The sequence below is a fragment of the Leptodactylus fuscus genome, chromosome 4 (genome assembly GCF_031893055.1).
Source record: "Leptodactylus fuscus isolate aLepFus1 chromosome 4, aLepFus1.hap2, whole genome shotgun sequence".
NCBI lineage: Eukaryota > Metazoa > Chordata > Amphibia > Anura > Leptodactylidae > Leptodactylus > Leptodactylus fuscus.
The window spans coordinates 105,913,004-105,932,062 of NC_134268.1; the positions used below are offsets into that span (position 1 = coordinate 105,913,004).

The 19,059-nt window shown below is 39.1% G+C and overlaps 1 protein-coding gene across 6 annotated transcripts in view; it reads right to left on the bottom strand.

Annotated features, from left to right (window-relative positions):
• Positions 1 to 19,059, bottom strand: part of RELCH (RAB11 binding and LisH domain, coiled-coil and HEAT repeat containing) — a 108,929-nt gene that overhangs the window by 14,729 nt on the left and 75,141 nt on the right. For 4 of the 6 annotated variants that reach the window (XM_075270902.1, XM_075270898.1, XM_075270903.1 and 1 more), the window contains 4 exons: positions 7,818 to 7,900; positions 7,134 to 7,197; positions 4,648 to 4,786; positions 1,991 to 2,107 (listed from right to left, as the gene is read on the bottom strand). In XM_075270902.1, coding sequence (XP_075127003.1) covers positions 1,991 to 2,107; positions 4,648 to 4,786; positions 7,134 to 7,197; positions 7,818 to 7,900 — 403 coding nt within the window. Of the gene's footprint in view, positions 1 to 1,990; positions 2,108 to 4,647; positions 4,787 to 7,133; positions 7,198 to 7,351; positions 7,435 to 7,817; positions 7,901 to 19,059 lie in introns of those variants that run through there. The other 2 variants (XM_075270899.1, XR_012715459.1) reach the window with 2 other exon arrangements.

The following is a 19,059-nucleotide window of genomic DNA, read 5'->3' on the forward strand; positions in this document are numbered from 1 at the left end:
ACCATGTAGATGGTGTGACTGTGAAACCCAGTCATACATACAAAAAAATCTCATCAATGCTCAAATTTACAAAAATGAGAAGTAAAGTTTACTCCCAAACTTTGCACAAATTTTTTTTTTTTTTGGAGTTGCCATATTTTGACACCGTAACTTTTTATATTTGTGTGTACAGGGTACATAGCGTGTCTTTTTTTTGTGGGCCCAGGTGTACTCTTTAGATATAGCACTTTGGGTAATGTCTATTGCATTGCTTGCTTTTTATAAAAAATATATGAGGCAAAGCAGTGAAAAATCAGCGGTTTAGCACTTGTTTTTTTTTTTTTTTTTTTTTGCTAAGGCATTCCAATTTAGAAAAAATAAAAGTTTGTAGACTGGGCGTTTTTGGACACAGGAATATTTAATGTGTTTCACTGTATTTTTTTACTTTTATTTGTGTCCTAGAGAAAGGAGGGGAGTAATTTGAATACTTAATTACTGTAATTTTTTTTTACTTTATTTGTTTTTGTAAATTTATTTATTGGACCTCCTTTGGGATCTTGAACCCCAGGGGTCCATTCACTAGTGTATTTGAAATTACTGGCACTTCTATTACAGGCTGCACTGTATAGATCTCTACAAGTGCAACTGGAATACTATGCATGGCTCCAGAGACCCCACCTACAAAAACACATGGATAAAATAGAAAAGGTGCCAAGGCAGGTTACAAATTGGTAGAAGCATAAAGCATGTCAGGTATGCTGAGGAAAGAAGGGAAATGGGGAACATGAGTGAAACTTTTGAATATGTTAAAGATATAAATAAGATACAGGAGGGAAGTGTTTTTAATAATAAAAAAAACCCAATCAAAATAAATACAAGTAGGCATAATCTGAAAGTAGTTGGGGGAAGATTAGAAGCAATGTCAGGGAGGAGTAGTTGAGGCTTGTAAGAAACATCCAGCAGATATAGTTGGGAGATCTGCTTTAAGTGAATTTAAAGGGGTTGTGCCATTATGGACATATCCCCTATCCACTGGGCATCCACTTCTATGGGGCTCCCAGAACTGTAATCTCTGGCAGCACCCAAAATTCCAAAGAATTGAATGGACCACCGGTTACACAAGTGCACTGCTGGTCCATATACAAGGAGGCTTTAGGAGGACTTACAGCCCCCCACCCCCATCCTCCTGATCCAGGAGTTGGGCCCTGCCCTCACTGATTGGGTACGTATCCCCAAGTCCTGTGGATAGGGTATAAGTGTTCACAACGGTACAACCCCTATAATGATTCCGAAGATAAATGTCTATCCTAAGATAAAACGGAAATTATGTCAGGTTAGACTAGATGGACAATGCAGTCTTTTCTGCCATTAATCTTCTATATGCTAATTAGCCTGTACTGGAAGATAAGCATTCCCAGAAAAGCGCAGGAAACATGGGACCACCCACCTGACAGAAGAAGCCTAATTAGCATACTGGACGCTGAAACCAACAGCAGTGGTTGCTCTGGAACAATGGAGGCTAAGAGCACTAAAATCAGTGGAGCGGCACATATTGAGAGAAGGTGAAAGGTGAACATTTAATAGAGCTTCATATACAGCCAGTATAAATACAAAAAAACAAACAAAAAAAACAAACCATAATACTCCCCTCTCCTCAGTTTCCAGTGGGGTTCTGTTTATACGTCCCTGGCTGATGTGGCAGTGGCGTCCGATGCAGTCAATCACAGGCCGCAGCATTGACCTCTATACAAATGGAACAAGTCAAGTTCTGGTTGATCCTGCCTACCTATCCAATTCTAATAGGTAAAGAGGACCAAGCAGGAGCTCTTAAGAGACAGGCAAAACTGTACTATGGTGCCATAGCCGCTGTATTTACTAAAATCTGTCCTCTCACAACAAAAGCTAGTTTTATATTGAAAATTAAAAAAAAAAAAAAAAAAAATACTAACTAGAAAATATGCAACCAATAACTATCCCCCTGGCCTAAATTAACATACATCAAAAAGGATACAGCAACAGGAAAGGGCACTGTAAGCTTCAAACAAATATGTGGCGATGTCCAGTCTTTTAGTATCCACAGACTGTTGATTGTTGACCAAAGCTAGTTTATGCAGATGTGGAAGAACAACTAGAAGACACAAATGGCACAGTAATGAATGGGAATTAAGATCTTTGTATATATTTACAATAATACTGAAAAGGAACATGTCACCAAACGCAAGCCAACCTGTGCAATACCCCATGAAAGGTGAAACATTGGTGAATTATATCAATTAGGCTGAATTCACAGCTTAGCAAATACAGGAAAAATTGTATGCAGCGCTAATTTCTCCACTAATATGACTGAAACCATGTAGGACCCTGATGGACGCCAAGTCAATGGGGACAAAATGGTGCAATTTCTGTCTGCAGTGTGTTGGAACTGCCACTGGGTCATGGCTCATGTTTGTAACAGAAATCATGGTGTCAAAAAAAAAAAAAAAGGCTTAAAATGGTCCACAAAATGGTGACTTAGCAGGAATCAAATTAAAATGACCCCAAGCCATATACTACTTTGTACAGCCTAGTATTCAGCAGCATGGCGCCACCTGTGTAAGAGGCATTACTGTAAAGCTGCATATATAGGGAGATTTAGCTCTTAATTCAAGTAACAGTTCTGTAGCAGCACATTCCATGATGCTTTTTTTTTTTTTTTTTTTTACATGTTCTTTATTATTGTTGCTGTATTTTTTTGCTCCACCACAACACTGTATGGACTTGGAAACTTCCCTGTAAAAAGCATGCTTGCAGTTCTTGACGCGGTTTTTGCAAAAACAAAACAAAAAAACAACCCATCAGTAATTGTGTCAAAAACCGCATGGTGTTTTTTCCAACTCCAATTAATTTCAATGGGAAATCCACCTGATAGGTCATGTCGCTTTTTTTTTCCCTCTAGCTGAAAAAAATCATCTAGAGGAAAAAAAAAACTGCTACTGACTCCCATTGAAATGAATGGGAGGAGTTTTTTGAGGCGGACTCTGCCTTAAAATTGGCCTGCAAAAGACTGTGAGAACATACCCTAACACTGAAAAATATATATAAAATATTTACTATTCAGTTAAACAGTAATTTAGTAGATTGTACCTGTAAACTAGAAAACTGTGATATCTGTAGATTTGCATGCACAGGAACGCCTGCTTATGGTACGTTCAGAGTTTTTTTTTGCAGGCGGATTTTGAGGCGCAATCCGCCTGCAAAAATGTCTCCTATTCATTTCAATGGGAGCCCCTTGCTTTTTTCACGCTAGCGATTTTTTCAGGTAACGAGAAAAAGAAGTGACATGCCCCATCTTCCCTTGGATTACACGACTGACTCAGCCGCGTTGTCTGCAGCTCGAGATTCACTTCGGATTAGGCCCATTCGGGTCTAATCAGGAGCGGGATGCTGATGCAATGCAACAACATCCTGTCACGGCTAGCTGCGCCAAAAAGACAGCGCTGCGGAAAAGGTTTCCGCCATGTGAACAGGGCCTAACTGCACTCTCAATGTTATTTTTCCTTGTGTATGTTTATATAGAACAGGTATGTTTGTGTATGTTTATATAGAGCTATAGACCTTGTGCATGTTTATATAAAGCAGGTCTGCTTGTGTGGTTAAAAACTTACATTTTGCTTTATTCATCTCGTTTTGCAGTCTGGTTTCTGATCAGGTCAGGCACATGACAGGTGGGTGAATAGACCTGCAACTTTATATTCCTGTGAGACACTGGTTTTATAACACAGGATATGGACAAGGCAACAAAAGGAGCTGAATAAAGCCAAATCTAAGTTTAAATCTAAAAGACTATTAATAAAATTATAACTCATTCCAAGCCCTAACGAGCATCGCAGGCCTGGAGAAATCAACTAACAGTTTAGTAGAGCCTTCATATCAGTTCAAGGGCAAAAAGAATGCTTTAACAAGAACCAATCACCATATAAATGCAGTTAGCAACACAGGTAAAGTAACACCCTGGTCAAAAGGGATAACTTTAGCCTTACTATCAACTGTTGCAATAGGGTTTTTTTTTCGTCCAGTTAAACTGGATATACAGATGTGCTCACCCTTAAAATGAACCTAAAACTGCAATGAAACTTGTAGGCAGCATGTTCTAGATTCGAAGTAGCTGAGCAGATTGCTGTATAGTACAGTTTGTTAACATAGAAAGCAGAATATATAAATTAATATATTACAAATTACTCTGATTCTTTTCTACAAATCTATATGCAGCAAGTGAGACCCATAATTGCATAAAAAAGTTGTCTTCTGGGAGGATGGTCTACTCAGAAAAGGACAGTTAACATGTAAAAATGAAAATCTATCACAGAAAATGTGGTCTAGGCAAGGAGGTGGTCTTCAAAAAGGGGTGGTCTTTTGGAGAAGTTTCACTCTTACTGCATGACATTTTCATGGTGATAGGTTCCTTTCAACCACAAGTAGTGTGGCATTTTGTGTTTCTATGATGGCTTCCAGCTGGATCTAAGCATTGTTTCTTTTTATCATGTAAACACATGGACACAGCTAGCTCTTCCCCGTAAACCACAAGCACAGAAATTTCCCAGTGAAATGCTTGCAAATACTGTCTGTGCACGCAAGAATGTTAATTGCCTTGTATGACAGCGCCAAGTACGACCGATCAAGGTCACTCACATTCATCTCTGAACCTAGGCTCTGCATTGGGTCCGACTCTTCCAAATGTCCTGATTATTTCAATCTGTAGCGAGTGCTGATCTTGATATTGGGGATCTTCCAGGAAGGATGCCAGCTGCATTTTCACTCTCTCTAATAACTACAATGCAAGAAATATTATAAAACTACATCCAAGAAACACAACATCTATGTTTAAGACTATGAAAACTGAACTGGCTAATGATTATCGGCGACTCATTTACAACCCTATTACACAAACACAATACTGAATTATTTTAAAGGCCATGGACACCTCTGGAGTGTTTTTATATTTACCTAAATGCATGTATTTTCGGTTAAATATAATTTTGTAATTGGGGTTTATTAAAAATGCTCGCTTGTTTGTCTTTTGCAGCCTGCATGCATTCCCATAGATTGCTGGAGTCTCGTTCAGTGTAAAAGATTTGTCAGGTAAATTCGGACAGTTTGGTCCGTAGCTCCGATTTACTGCTGTCCTGAACACAAATCTGAGAGGACTCAATAAATACAATAAAATAAAATGGTCAGTTTTTTTTTTTTTTATAGGTATATTCCCATTTTCAGGATCATATTTAAACTTGTAACTTAAGCTGACTGAAGCGTTTTACCCAGTACATTGCTTTATCTATCTTGCTCTGTTTGCCAGGTACAGCTCAGTATGCCTCCTCAGTGTCTACAACTCATTGCCTAGGTTACCAATACCTATGTAGTTGGACTGGTGATGTTAGTCCCAGTTTCCAGCCAGGCTATACGCTTCTCATTCTGTCTTTGGAAAGTGCGCTCAGATGCTAAACTCTGATAAGGGGTAGAATAGTGCCTGATCTGTTCATCTGTTATCTCTGTATATAAACCCAAGGATTGGAGGGGAGAGGAGACAGAAGGGCAGGTGAAACCCTAAGATATGAAAACCCCTTTAGGCTTTATAATCATTTTAAACCTCAAACCCATACATTTCAGTAAACAAACCTACAGAAATATATTACGTGCATTACATCAGCAACTAAAATAGCAATAAGGCTAGGTTCACGCCAGTGTTCAAACACTGTTCGGACTTTCCGTCCCTGAAACAGCCTGAAAAATGCGGAGAGAAAAGTCTCGCAAGCAGGACTTTTCTCCCCGTATTTTTCAGACAGAAACCCAAAAAGCAAATTAGCGTTCCGTTTTTTTGAATCCCTAAGTGGACCTGAAGAATAGAAAGCTGAACACTAGTGTGAACTTAGCATTAGATCAATTTCTCTAAATTATTTACATTTATTGTTCTGATTGCTTTTATAGCACCAACACATTGTTTCGGGCCTTACATAGATTGTGATCACTCACACTGGTCCTGGTTCCTAATTTAATTTCACCAGCAATCTCACAATTTTTAATTGGATGCCAAATTTTTTTCTACTTTCATGTGAATGGGACTGAGCTGTAGCATTGCCATATAACAAATACAGTTATGACAGTCTGCTATAAGAATAGGTAAAAACAATAAGAGAGTTACATTTATTAAGAGAAACTTTTTCATTCTCAGGACACTCTGAAATTAATAAAATAGTCTAAAGGAATCTGTCAGAAGGGAATGGGAAAATGAACATTAAGTACTCGGGAGAAGTGGCAGAACCTGGATGGGATTCATTTCCAGGTCTGCGCTGCACATACGCGCCTGCCTCAAACAGTAAACCCTGAGCGCAGCATTCACTCTGAGGACTATAGGCATACAGGAGCAGTGCAGAACAGGCCAGGAACAATGACAGGATAAAGAGGCTGGAAACCAGGAAACTGGATTTGTTTTATTTCCAACTCTCCTTCTCCAACAGTTTCCTCAACTCACAAAGCAGTTTAGATTTTTGTGCAAATGAACTATCGATTCACCAGAATAAAATAATAATGACTATTCTCAGCAAACTCCACTACAAGGTATTAGGGCTAGTCCATTCAAATTCTGACAGACTCCATTTTTCCGTGGAGAGAAGGGAATAAGTCAGTGAAAGACAGAAACAGTTTATCCCTTGTGAGAAAAATGATTTATGCATATTGAAATCTAGCAGCTAGATACTTGGTTGGTAGGCAAACCACTGAATTGGACTCCAACACAAGAAAAATCTAGTGACTGAATTCCTATTAAATTAAATAAGCAAAAAACTATGCATCAAATTATACAATACAAATGATTATATAGTGTATTTAAAAATAATTGTATTTTTGAAGCCAGATTTGAAAGCTTTTCTCTGACTCAGACTCTACCCAAAATTGGCCCCAACTCAAGTCTCTCATTACGAAAAAAGTTGTGATATTTCCATTAAACGACACCGCAGTTGTCAGATTCACTCTAACATATATTGGCAGTTGTACATATGTTTTGAACGTTAGCTCCTATCACAGCCGATAACTACAATAGTGGAGAAATATTTCAGCAGGGACAAGTAAGGCTATAAATTTAAAGAACTTAGTCATTTGTTTGTGCTTCCCATATTACCTACCTCTCTCTGGGTAACAGTCTCCATGATGGTACCAAATGCTGGGATGGTAGCAATTCTCACAGAACTGTAATAGATTAAACAGTAATTTGCTATTTGTATTGAACATAGTACACAAAAATAACAATAAGAAGAGTAGCTGTTATAAAATGGATCTATTTAATGAAGGGAGAGAAAAAACTCAAAATAGGAGAATTATCTAGTCAGTTGTTGAAACTCACAATTCTGGATCACTGGACAAGGCAACAAGAGCCGGAGCAACTCGCTTGTCAATTAAGGATTCTTGCATGCCTCGAAGAATGAGCTGTAACCAGTCAACATGCAATAAAAAAATGGCTTGGTAAAAAGAAAATAGACCTTGGCTAGCTGTGACTGTGGATGGGCAGATAGTAAACTTGGCCTCTTTGATTTAGATCCACCATAGTAGTCATAGAAGTAGTGGAAAAGTGCACAACTAATATTTGTTCATTTTCAGAAATCTGTTAGTCAAAATATTAAGCATCCTGCTACAAATAAGATATGCACCATCAGTATTAATCTGCATAATTATCATTGCATATTAAACTATAATTTATTATATAATTTAAAGAATGTATTTTACCAATAATTTGACTAATTTAGATAATATAATATACACTGAGGGGCATTTCCTATAGTCAGGATGCTTAAAGCAGCAAAGAAACTTACATTTCTGGATCGCTGGACAGAGTGATGAGAGCAGGGACAACTCTCTGAGCTACCAAAGTCTCATTCACCCCCTTCACCAAAAGCTGATTGGACGGATGCAAGGGAGAGCCATTGTGCGGTGCACAGGAGAGCGAGCAGGCAGAATTGCAGCAGAGCAAGAGAAAAAGGGGAGAAACAAAATGCAAAGATTAGGAGCTACTACTACTTCATGCTAAAGCACAATCTAGGTAGAAAGGTAAGACAGACGGCTGGGCAACCAAAGTCAACATCAAACATATTGATATGTGATTGAAACTAACTATTTAAGAAGATATTTATAAGCAAAACAATAGAAAACACATGACAAGCTGTTCAAAATCTTTAAAAACAACCTGTCACCATGTTTTACATGTAAACTGTCTGCATTGCTCTCCACTAAAAGGACTGAAATAGAGCACATCTCTGGGGACAGCATGCATTCGTAAAAATAAATGGGTCTACTGGGTGCACACCATTAAAATAGTGACCCTACCAAAAATTCTTCATTACGTCTGTACCCAACCGACCCCCCAGTGACTACTTCCTCCCTGGCAGGTCTACAAAGGAAAATCTAGGTTTTATATGGGCATATAAATGACTGCAATTTTGTGGACATATTATGCACGCTCATAAGAGATTGGGGGTCTCTTAGTTCCCAACCTTAATAAATATTATATGGCGGCTAGACTTTCACAAATATGCTCTATCTACAACAAAGTAAACTGCCAGCAGTACTTAAACCTACAAAGTTTTTGACAGCCTGCAAAGAAACCGGGGCTATCTAATGGTCCTCACAATCGACCTCCTATCCGATATTCGCAGCCGCAGAGAGCTACATACTACAGCTCTAACATAAAACTAGTTTCCGCTTTCAGCTGTAAAACCCAATATCCCCTTGTTCACTAATCTCTTTTTTCCCTCCAGTCTGTTCTCTAAGGTGTTTACATGGTGGAGACATGCTAGACTTTTTTTTTTAGACTTCTAAACAATTTTCTCTCCAATAAGAAGGTCACCCCAGGGAATGCTTCACTCATACTCATTTTCCATCTAAGGCCTTTCGAACTTATCAGGTTTTTACTTTTTGCGATCACTTATCCACATAATCCTGTAATGCTACTAGCCTTGAAAGAATGCATGTCTACAGAGCAACAGATAAGAGGGTCCTTTATATATAGTGAAGTGAAAGTCTCACCCCCTGCACTTAAACTAGACTTTATGACAGTTCGGGAGAGATTTAGAGACCACCCTGACCACACCTCAATGGAATAATTGCATTCTGTACAGGACAGTGGACCACCTGATACACCAGCTTTTATTTAATCTTGCATAAATGCTACGATTGTTGTAAATCAGTGCCAACTAGGGTTGAGCCAATCTTGACTTTTTAGGATCGATTTTAAAATCCGATTTCCGATCATTTTTCATTCGAGCCCGATCTCGATCCCAATGCAAGTCAATAGGATTTTTTTTATTAATCGGAGATCGGATTTTAAAAGCAATCCTATTCACTATACAGCATGGAATCTAACAATTGAACGCTTTAATTGTTAGAATCCACGCTGTGTAGTGAATCACAAAGTAGCTAGAGGATTTATTTTTAATTACCTGCAGAGATGGCTGCTCCGGTGTTGTTCTTCGGCTCGCTTCCGCTCCATGCTGCTCTTCTCGCCTCGCTGCCCCCCAGATTAGGAGAGTGTGGGAGGGTTAGGAGAGTGTGGGCGGATACTGGAAGGAGACGTCACGTTTTCCCACCCTGTACCCGCCCACACTCTCCTAAGCCACAAGCCCCGCCTTCCTAGCTCTTTAAACACTAACCTGGGAGGTGGGGGCAGCGAGGCGAGAAGAGCAGCGTGGAGTGGCAGCGAGGCGAAGAAGGAGGAGAACACCGGGCACCGGAGCAGCCATCTCTGGAGGTAAGTAGCTACTAGAGATGTTAGTTTAGTCTCCCATTAGAATGAACGGAGGCAGCTGGTGTGCAGGGGGTTAAGGCTGTGTGCTGGCTGCTTCCATTCATTCCTATGGAACTGCAGTGGAGCCTTCACACTGAGTATACACACCACTCAGAATGAGCGGAGCGTATACTCAGTGTGAAGGCTTAGCAAAGCATTGTGGGAAATAGTACCGATCTCGACCCCACCTAAAAAGATCGTGTTCGGAACACGATCGCGCAACCCTGGTGCCAGCACATGCAAAATGACACGCTGGTATGTGGGGCACAAGGAGAATTGTGGTAAAGGCTTTGCCTATTAGCGGTCTTCTAGGAACAAAATTGTCAAATAATTTGAGATTACATACAAACACTTTCTATTTCTATATGGAGGTGCAGCTGTGCTTCTATGTATCACCTTTCCTAATTACTTCCCCGACTTGATCCACCATACATAACGCAGGGGAGTCATGTTACTTAGAGTAGAAGCCTCAGTCTGGTGTGCCAATCAGAATGGAGAGTGCGGAGTCTTAGACATGCCCTCTCCATTGACACACATGAGGTGGCTGCGACAGCTTAAGGTAGGGTATATAAAGCTCCCGGTTGCAGTTGGGCTTAACATTTGAGTACTGGTGCCCACCATCAGGAATTGCAGATTTTACTGCAATTCCTGATGCCCTGGTTGTTAGCATCATTTTAACATTATTATTAATTAAACGTTATATTCTATTGGGCTATCACTACCAGTGAGTGTATAGTTATCACCTAAATTTTACTATCATTTCATGAAAATATTTTTTTGGTCAAAACTGCTGAAGCCCATCTTTATTAGTGCTGTGTGAGTCACCAAGCATACTGGTGCACCAAATGCTAGCAGATCTTCTATTCCTCTAAACCAAACCACAGAAAAAAAAAATACTTCTGTTTTTAAAACATAAAATACTGAAGGTTTATAAATAATATTTTAAAGCTTCAAAACAAAAAAAAGTGCCCCAGGCATTTCACAGTTTATACACTTGAAAGGGGAAAATCCAAGAAAGTACCTACAGATTTCCCCTTGACAAAGTATTTTCGATAATCTTCACCTACATAGGAGCAAGGGCAAAAATATTACTGCCACCAATAGACAATAAGCTGTCCCAGAATTACAGCTTGTATACATTCGAACACAAGTTAATCTATGGTATATTCTCATCACTCAAACTGATCCCTAGATCAAAATGTTTTTTTCCATCCGAAAATCTACACTTGACTGGTTGTGAAAAATTACAGGAGGGTTCACATTATGGGAGTGCCTAGGGATTGCATAGATTGGAGGTCCCTTAAGTTTCACCAAACTACAGTATTTTCAGCCAACCCAGGTATCAGTGAGATTCTTTTCACAGGGCACTTCTGTCTCCTACGACTGTGGTCATTATGATCCATCTGAGAACTGATGCAGGGAAAATGTTTTCAAGGAAAGCCAAAAGAGAGAAACTTCAGGGGTATGTGCCTTCACCAGCTGAAAGCTGAACTTTCAACTTTTATGTGAGTATGTATATTGATCTGATTATCCAGAATCCCATCCACTTTGCAGGTACTGTAAAACACCACGGTTTCTGCCGCAGCTTTTACACTGTGGCAAAATTGCTGTGCTTATGCTATATGTGGCCTCTGCCTAAACTTTGGCTTATGGTTATTTCACATGAACAACCTTCTTATCTAAGGGCTGTCTGTGAAAAAAAAAAAAAAAAACAGAGAGCATGTGGATCCATTATAGTAAATGGAGCATATGGTTTTCTTTTTTTTCCCACTGACCTACAAAACTGAGGGGGTTAAAAAAAAAAAAAAAAAGGACGGCATGCAGAAATCAAATGCTGTCCGTGTTTCTTGTTTTCCACAGATTTATGGCTCTGTGATGCTGGGAAATAAAGAAGACAGCATCTGTTTTACTGATACAAAAAACAGATTGGGCACAGAACAAATACACTAGTGTGTACAATGTCCTTTTTTTTTTTTTATAGCCTGTTATATAGTCCGTTTTTTTTTCTCTATATAGATTGTTTGTGTGAAACCAGTCTTTGTATGACAACACAAGACTAGCCGCCCAAGATGTGTTGGCAAATGGCTACACAATAACGGTAAATCGTGTAGTCTATGGTTGCTGTGGAAGAGCAAAATTTTGCCCCATGTGCAGCACTGAACTGTGTTGTTTTATCCTTGTACTTCTAACTCCATTTGTGGTTTTTTTGGCTTTAAATTGAGTGAATAACTGTGAACAAATATCATTTGGGAAAAGGTTTCCAGAACTTGGCTGAAGACTTCACTATGATGGATAAAGGTTTATTTCCTTTGCAACATTCTGTGATGTTTTAGTTAAGCACCAACTCACTACTCATCCGGTCATAAAAATAAAGACGTGCCAGACATAACCAGATAGTGAAGTGTCTACTGAAAAAAGTGGCATCTTGCTGTGCCCCCTCCATCATATGTATGAGCTATCTGCTTTACAGAATATATAGTCCCATTTCATAATTATTTTTGTCACTGTACCATACAGTGTTCAAACTATTAAGTCATGGGGCAGGGGTCATAATGCTTTGACTCTCACACACTCATGGGTTACTGATGGTATAAACCACATCATAAATATTAGACTATACACTACCATTCAAAAGTTTAGGGTCACTAAGAAATTGATTTATTTTTGAAAGAAAAGCAGTTTTTTTCAATGAAGATAGCATTAAATCAATCAGAAATAAACTCTATACAGTGTTAATGTGGTAAATGACTATTCTAGCGGCAAACGTCTGCTTTTTAATGCAATATCTGCATAGGTGTATAGAGGCCCATTTCCAGCAACCATCACTCCAGTGTTTTAATAGTACATTGTGTTTACTAACTGTGTAAGAAGGCTAATGGATGTTTAAAAAACCCTTGAAAACCCTTGTGCAAGTATGTTAGCACAACTGAAAACAGTTTTACTGGTTAGAGAAGCTATAAAACTGACCCTGAGTTAGTTGAGAATCTGGAGCATTACATATTTTGGTTTGATTAAACTCAAAATGTCCAGAAAGAGAGAACTTTCATGTGAAACTCAACAGTCTATTCTTGTTCTTAGAAATGAAGGCTAGTCCATGCGAGAAATTGCCAAGAAGCTGAAGAATTCCTACAACGGTGTGTACTGCTCCCTTTAGAGGACAGCACAAACAGGCTCTAACCAGAGTAGAAAGAGAAGTGGGAGGCCCCGCTGTACAACTGAGCAACAAGACAAGTACATTAGAGTCTCTAGTTTGAGAAATCGATGTCTCACAGGTCCTCAACTGGCAGCTTCATTAAATAGTACCCGCAAAACGCCAGTGTCAACCTCTACAGTGAAGAGGCGACTCTGGGATGCTGGCCTTCAGGGCAGAGTGACAAAGAAAAAGCCATATCTGAGACTGGCTAATAAAAGTAAAAGATTAATATGGGCAAAAGAACACAGACATTGGACAAAGGAAGATTGGATAAAAGTGTTATGGACAGACGAATCAAAGTTTGAGGTGTTTAGATCACACAGAAGAACATTTGTGAGACGTAGAGCAACAGAAAAGATGCTGGAAGAGTGCCTGACACCATCTGTCAAGCTTGATGGAGGTAATGTGATGGTCTGGAGATTTGTACAAGGTAAAAGGGATTTTGAATAAGGAAGGCTATGACTCCATTTTGCAATGCCATGCCATACCCTGTGGACAGCGCTTGATTGGAGCCAATTTCATCCTACAATAGGACAATGACCTAAAGCACACCTCCATATTATCCAAGAACTATTTAGGGAAGAAGCAGGCAGCTGGTATTCTATCTGTAATGGAGTGGCCAGTGTAGTCAGCAGATATCAACCCCATTGAGCTGTTGTGGGATCAGCTTGACCGTATGGTACGCAAAAAGTGCCCATCAAGCCAACCCAACTTGTGGGAGGGGCTTCTGGAAGCATGGGGTGAAATTTCTCCTGATTACCTCGGCAAATTAACAGATAGAATGCCCAAGGTCTGCTAGGCTGTAATTGCTGCAAATGCAGCATTCTGTGACGAAAGCAAAGTTTGATGGAGAAATTATTATTTAAAATAAAAATCATTATTTCTAACCTTGTCAATGTCTTGACTATATTTTCTATCCATTTTGCAACTCATTCAATAAATAAAAGTGTGGAAAACACAAAATTGTCTGGGTGACCCCAAACTTTTGAACAGTAGTGTACAAGTGAACATTAACATTTTGTATGAGCAGCCATTACTAGATTCAGGATACAGAAAATGCTAAGTTCATTACATGTACTTGAATAGCAGGATGCAACAGAACTTCTGCTTGGTTATGCCAAAGGCTGAGCTGTCTGATCATTTTAAAGGGGCCTTTGGTAGTTCCCATATTTTTTTTTTTATTTGTAAGATTTGTGGCTATACCCACTGAGATAGAAGCTGAGACGATTCACAAACACTGTATTGTACCAAAGATCACTGTACCAAGTCTTTGGTCCTGTTCTGTGCTAAAAACGGCCATAAAAATATATGATTATCTTATCTGTCTTAATCACTAACTAAATCAGAGATGTGCAGAAACAACCATAACATCCCTGTCCAATACTTTGCTATTAAAATACTCTCACACCAGGCACAAAGCCAACTTGTCTTACAGGTTCTTTGGAAAGTCCCGATTGCGCCTCCATAAGAAATCTCACGCCATGTACAAAGTACAAAGCTTGCTTAGCCATGTAAAATCAATACTTGTATGTCATATAGCTACCAGTAGCACCTGCAGCAGCTGTGTCCCAGTACACAAAGCTACAAAAGGAATTCCCTGCTCCAATCTAACTATACTGAATGCACAATATTTCATGAAATTTATTTTCAGTAATTCACAGGTACCAGTCATCTCATCTGGTAGATCTGTATCATCTAAAAGTAAAGTTAGTGGTCAAAGAGAAAAAACAAATCATGAGGCACTACGGAGAGATGAAACTATTAGAAAAACTATATTTGCTGCCCATAGTAACCAATCACTGCTCAGCTTTCATTACTAATTGTGCTCTTGAAAGAAGAAAGCTGTGCTGTGATTGGTCGCTTGGGACAAACAAGACCTTTTTTCTAAGACCTTTTCATATATCTGTTTGAATGGGTCTTTCTAAATTTAAAATAGTCCCAAACCTTAATGTGCTGTTTTACTGTTAAAAGGCTGAGGATACAAAAGGTATGAGACTTCAGTACCGGGCCAATTTGTGGTCCAGGACCAGACACATTTTAGGTTTATTATGTATGTGCGGTTTTGAGGTCTGTAAAATTTTTCTCGTATGTCTTAGTCAACTAATTTTTGCGTCTTTTTTCGGGGGCACATAGGGCTTTATTTTTGTTATTTTTATTTTCAAATGTGTTAATTTTTTTTATATCCAGGAAAATATAAACAAAATAGGAGGGAAATTGTGTCTGGTTTTCAATTTATAATTTTTTTTTAATTTAATAACACAAAGTGTCACTGAAAAACTTTATAAAATAGTTTTTCCTCTCCGTTACGGTAATTTTTATTTTGTATGGTGTCGTCGGGGGTGGGGCTATAACCTTTAATAATGGCGTTTTATTATCGTATTATTTTTTATTATTATTTACATTTTTTTTAAACTTTTTTATTATATTTTTTTTTTTTTCCCAGATTGCGTCCCCATAAGGTGATAAGAGACCTTTGGGGACATCTGATCACTTTTTTTTTTGTACTTGAGGCTGATTTCTCCTATAACTGGGGCTGCTACATTTAACCTCAGTTACAGGAGGAATACAGACTCCTGCACACTGTATACACAGTATTCAGAGCTGATCTGGGTCCTGTAGGACCCAGCAGCTCTGGCAGGACACTGAGCCCAGTGGATCACGTGTCTGCCGGGTCAGAGGGCAGCTGATTTATGGCTGCGTCCATAGCTGTGTATACAGCGCTCATTGAGTGTTGTATACACAGCGATCGAGAAGGCAGGGGAGGTAATAAATCTGCCCCGTCTTCTCTCTAGGAGCTCCGGCTGAAGTTACAGCCGGCTCCTATTGAAAGCAGCTACATGATCTCCGTGCAGCTGCTGTGTTCTGGTGGACGTACAGGTATGTCCTGGCAGAACTAGGCAACCACTTCCCGGACGTATATAGTCTATGGGCGGTCCGGAAGTGGTTAAAGTCTTACACTCCTACCCTTCTCCTCAATCCACTACTGGCTATATCTCAAAAAACTGCAACAAAATCTGCAACAACAACAAAAAAATAAGCTGCTTTTCCGCAACGTTGGGCCTTAGCCTTACTCACACCAAGGAATCCTCCATAAGCTTTATTTGTGGCTTTCTTCATTTTCATGTTTTATCATGAACTTTTTGGGGTAACTTTCTCTAGGTTCACACTTGTGCCGTGCTCTCCATCATTTGTATCTGCCTTGGGACCCAAACAACAGAGAGCCTGTCCGCTAAAATAGTGGCTTAGACAGGGGCAACACGGTGGCTCAGTGGTTAGCACTGCAGCTTTGCGGAGCTGAAGTCCTGGGTGTTCGAATCCTGCCAGGAATGACATCTGCAAGGAGTTTTTATGTTCTCCCTGTGTTTGCGTGGATTTCCTCCCATTGTACAAAAAGCAAAACAAAACAAAAACTTAAATGGAGAAAAAAAAAAAGTACATTGTGATCCCTATATGGGGCTCACAATCTACATTTAAAAATAAAATAAAAAATAGTGGCTTAGACTATAATGGAGCTGAGTTTTGTTGTTGTTTGGGTTTAAGCTGAATTTATACTGAAACCAGTGGAGAGAAAAGTCCTCTCTTACAGAGACTCTGACGCAGATGTGAAAGAAGTCTTATTTATTTAGAATCTTTTTTATTGCTTTAATTTCTGCAGGTAAATAGATGTGAAAACACATGAAAAAAAAAAAAAAAAAAGTCACATCTAAAGAATCCTCTGTTTGGAAAATATACCACTGGTCCAAAAATGCACCAAAACAAGAAAACAGTTTTGTTTGTTTTTTTCAGTCAATTTTAGATTTGGAGTACTCTTGAGGCGGAGGGAATGGTCAAAAATATTGTAAAAATGGTGTCATTTTTCTAAAGAATACTATATGTGAAATCACCCTACAGCTAGCTAATGACAAATCCCCATACATAAATGGCAACATCTAAATGATCATAAATTAGTGCCTGTGCACGTAAACTTTGGTTGAACAAGCACTTGGAGTCAGTCCTGGGGCCTTGCAGATTTTGCAGACAGCCCTAATGAGGGCAGTGCTACAATTCATACCACCAGGACAACAAAACTCAACTCCATTTTTCCTCTCTCCCACTAAGTACTGTTGGCCGTAATTCAGGAGTTGAAGATCCTCTGATCCTACCAGTTAATGCAGGAGGGTGACTGTCATTCGTGTATGACATCTTGTGGATACTACAGCCAAACAATAAAGTACATGTATGCCATTGCTTTTTGTGTTATGAAGAGGCAGACCCCTAAAGTAGCGGTTACACATGGAATCCAATGGACCCCACTGACTATAATGTGGTATGTCATTTTAGAACTGAAACCAGCAGAAGAAAAAGTCCTCTGTGCAGGACTTCTTACTTGCCGATTTTCTACTGGACAATGCGACAGATTCCCATCCGGCACAAATACGAATGGAGCCTTAAAAAGTATTTTATCAGTACAGATCCCTTTCTGCACAATAGAATTGTATAACCCATGGATCAGTTCTGTGTAATGCATCTATGGACATGTGTCAGTCACGAGACCTCTAGTATTTAGTAAGCAACTGGGTTACATAAATGTGTTTGGTTGCCACACTGGACACATCTATGGGAAACTAAATAGGACTGATGGTGTAAACAGATCTCTATTATAACTAGTTGACTGAGTGCGTATAAATGGCTGTTTATCTCTAGGTGATATTGTCATGGTAAAGATAACAAAAATGTAAAGGAAATTTGTCTGGCAAGTTCTTTGAGCATGGAAATACCCCACATGTGGATGTAACCTGCTTGGGTACATGGCAGAGGGGCGCAGAATGGCGCAAATCTGCAGAACCCCTAAAAATACCAGAACTCCAAAAGTAAAGATACTGACCATATTTACAGAATTTATTAACAGTGGGCCATCAATTTTTTATTTATTTTAAATATAATATTGCTATTTTCACATGTGGAGAAACTGCACCCAATAATATGAAATGATGCAGTTTTCCCTAAAAACATAGTTAAATTCATTTATTTAGTTTACATATATAGCACCATCATATTTAGCGTCACTTTACAGATAGTGTCAATACTGTCCCATACACGGCTTACAATGGAAAGACATCAGGATAACTTCGGAGTGTGGGAGGAAACAGCAGAATTTGAAGGAAACCTACACAAAACACAACATAGAAGCTCCTTGTATATGTTGTCCTTGGCTGGATTCTATCCTTTGCGGGATAAGCCATGCTTTATATTTCCATCAAGAGCTTGCATAAATTTCCTACATAACTCAAAACAGTTTTCTGACATGAGTTACACCACATTCCCAGAAAATGGCAGGCAAGATGCATAATGGGGGATGTGGCACATCTTTAGCAATAGTTTATATATTTCTCCCATTACTACTGGTGTACAGTTAATGGATGTGGCAATACTGAATATGTATTATTATTTTTTTTTTTTTTTTGTTACACAAGGCATTTTATATGACAATGAGCCTTTTTGGGGGTTTGTTTATTTTTAAAAATATTTTTTAATCTTTATTTTTACATTTTTATTGCACGACTAGAGAATATGAACCAGGGAACATCTGATTGTTTGTTCAGTATTATACACGGCAATATTCATGTATTGCAGGGTATATCGGCTGTTAGCCTATCTCAAAAGGCAAATTTTTGGGGCAGGGTATGGTGTGAGTTTCTACAGCCTCTTAAATGCTGCTGTCAATCATGACCGTGACACCTAAGGAGTGAACGCCCACAATCAGAGGTTATCTCCCATCGTGGGTGCTATAGCAAGGTATCAGCTGTATTTCAGTTAACACCCACTCTCCAAGGTGCTCACTTAGCATCGGAGCAGACACCATGTTCACTCCGTAGTAGTGGTGCAATCTCCTTTGTGGCTGTGCCAACTATTAAGGCACATGTCATCAAGAGAGATCTTTCACCATTTCCACCAACTCCAATTTGTTGCCTCCTTTAATAGGCACTGGTCCTATAATTCCAGTGCACGTGGATTTTTTCTCTCTACCATATCTGCCTATACCTAAACTCCTTCTGTAACATAATAAGATTCCCTTCTAGATACACAACCATACAGAGTAATA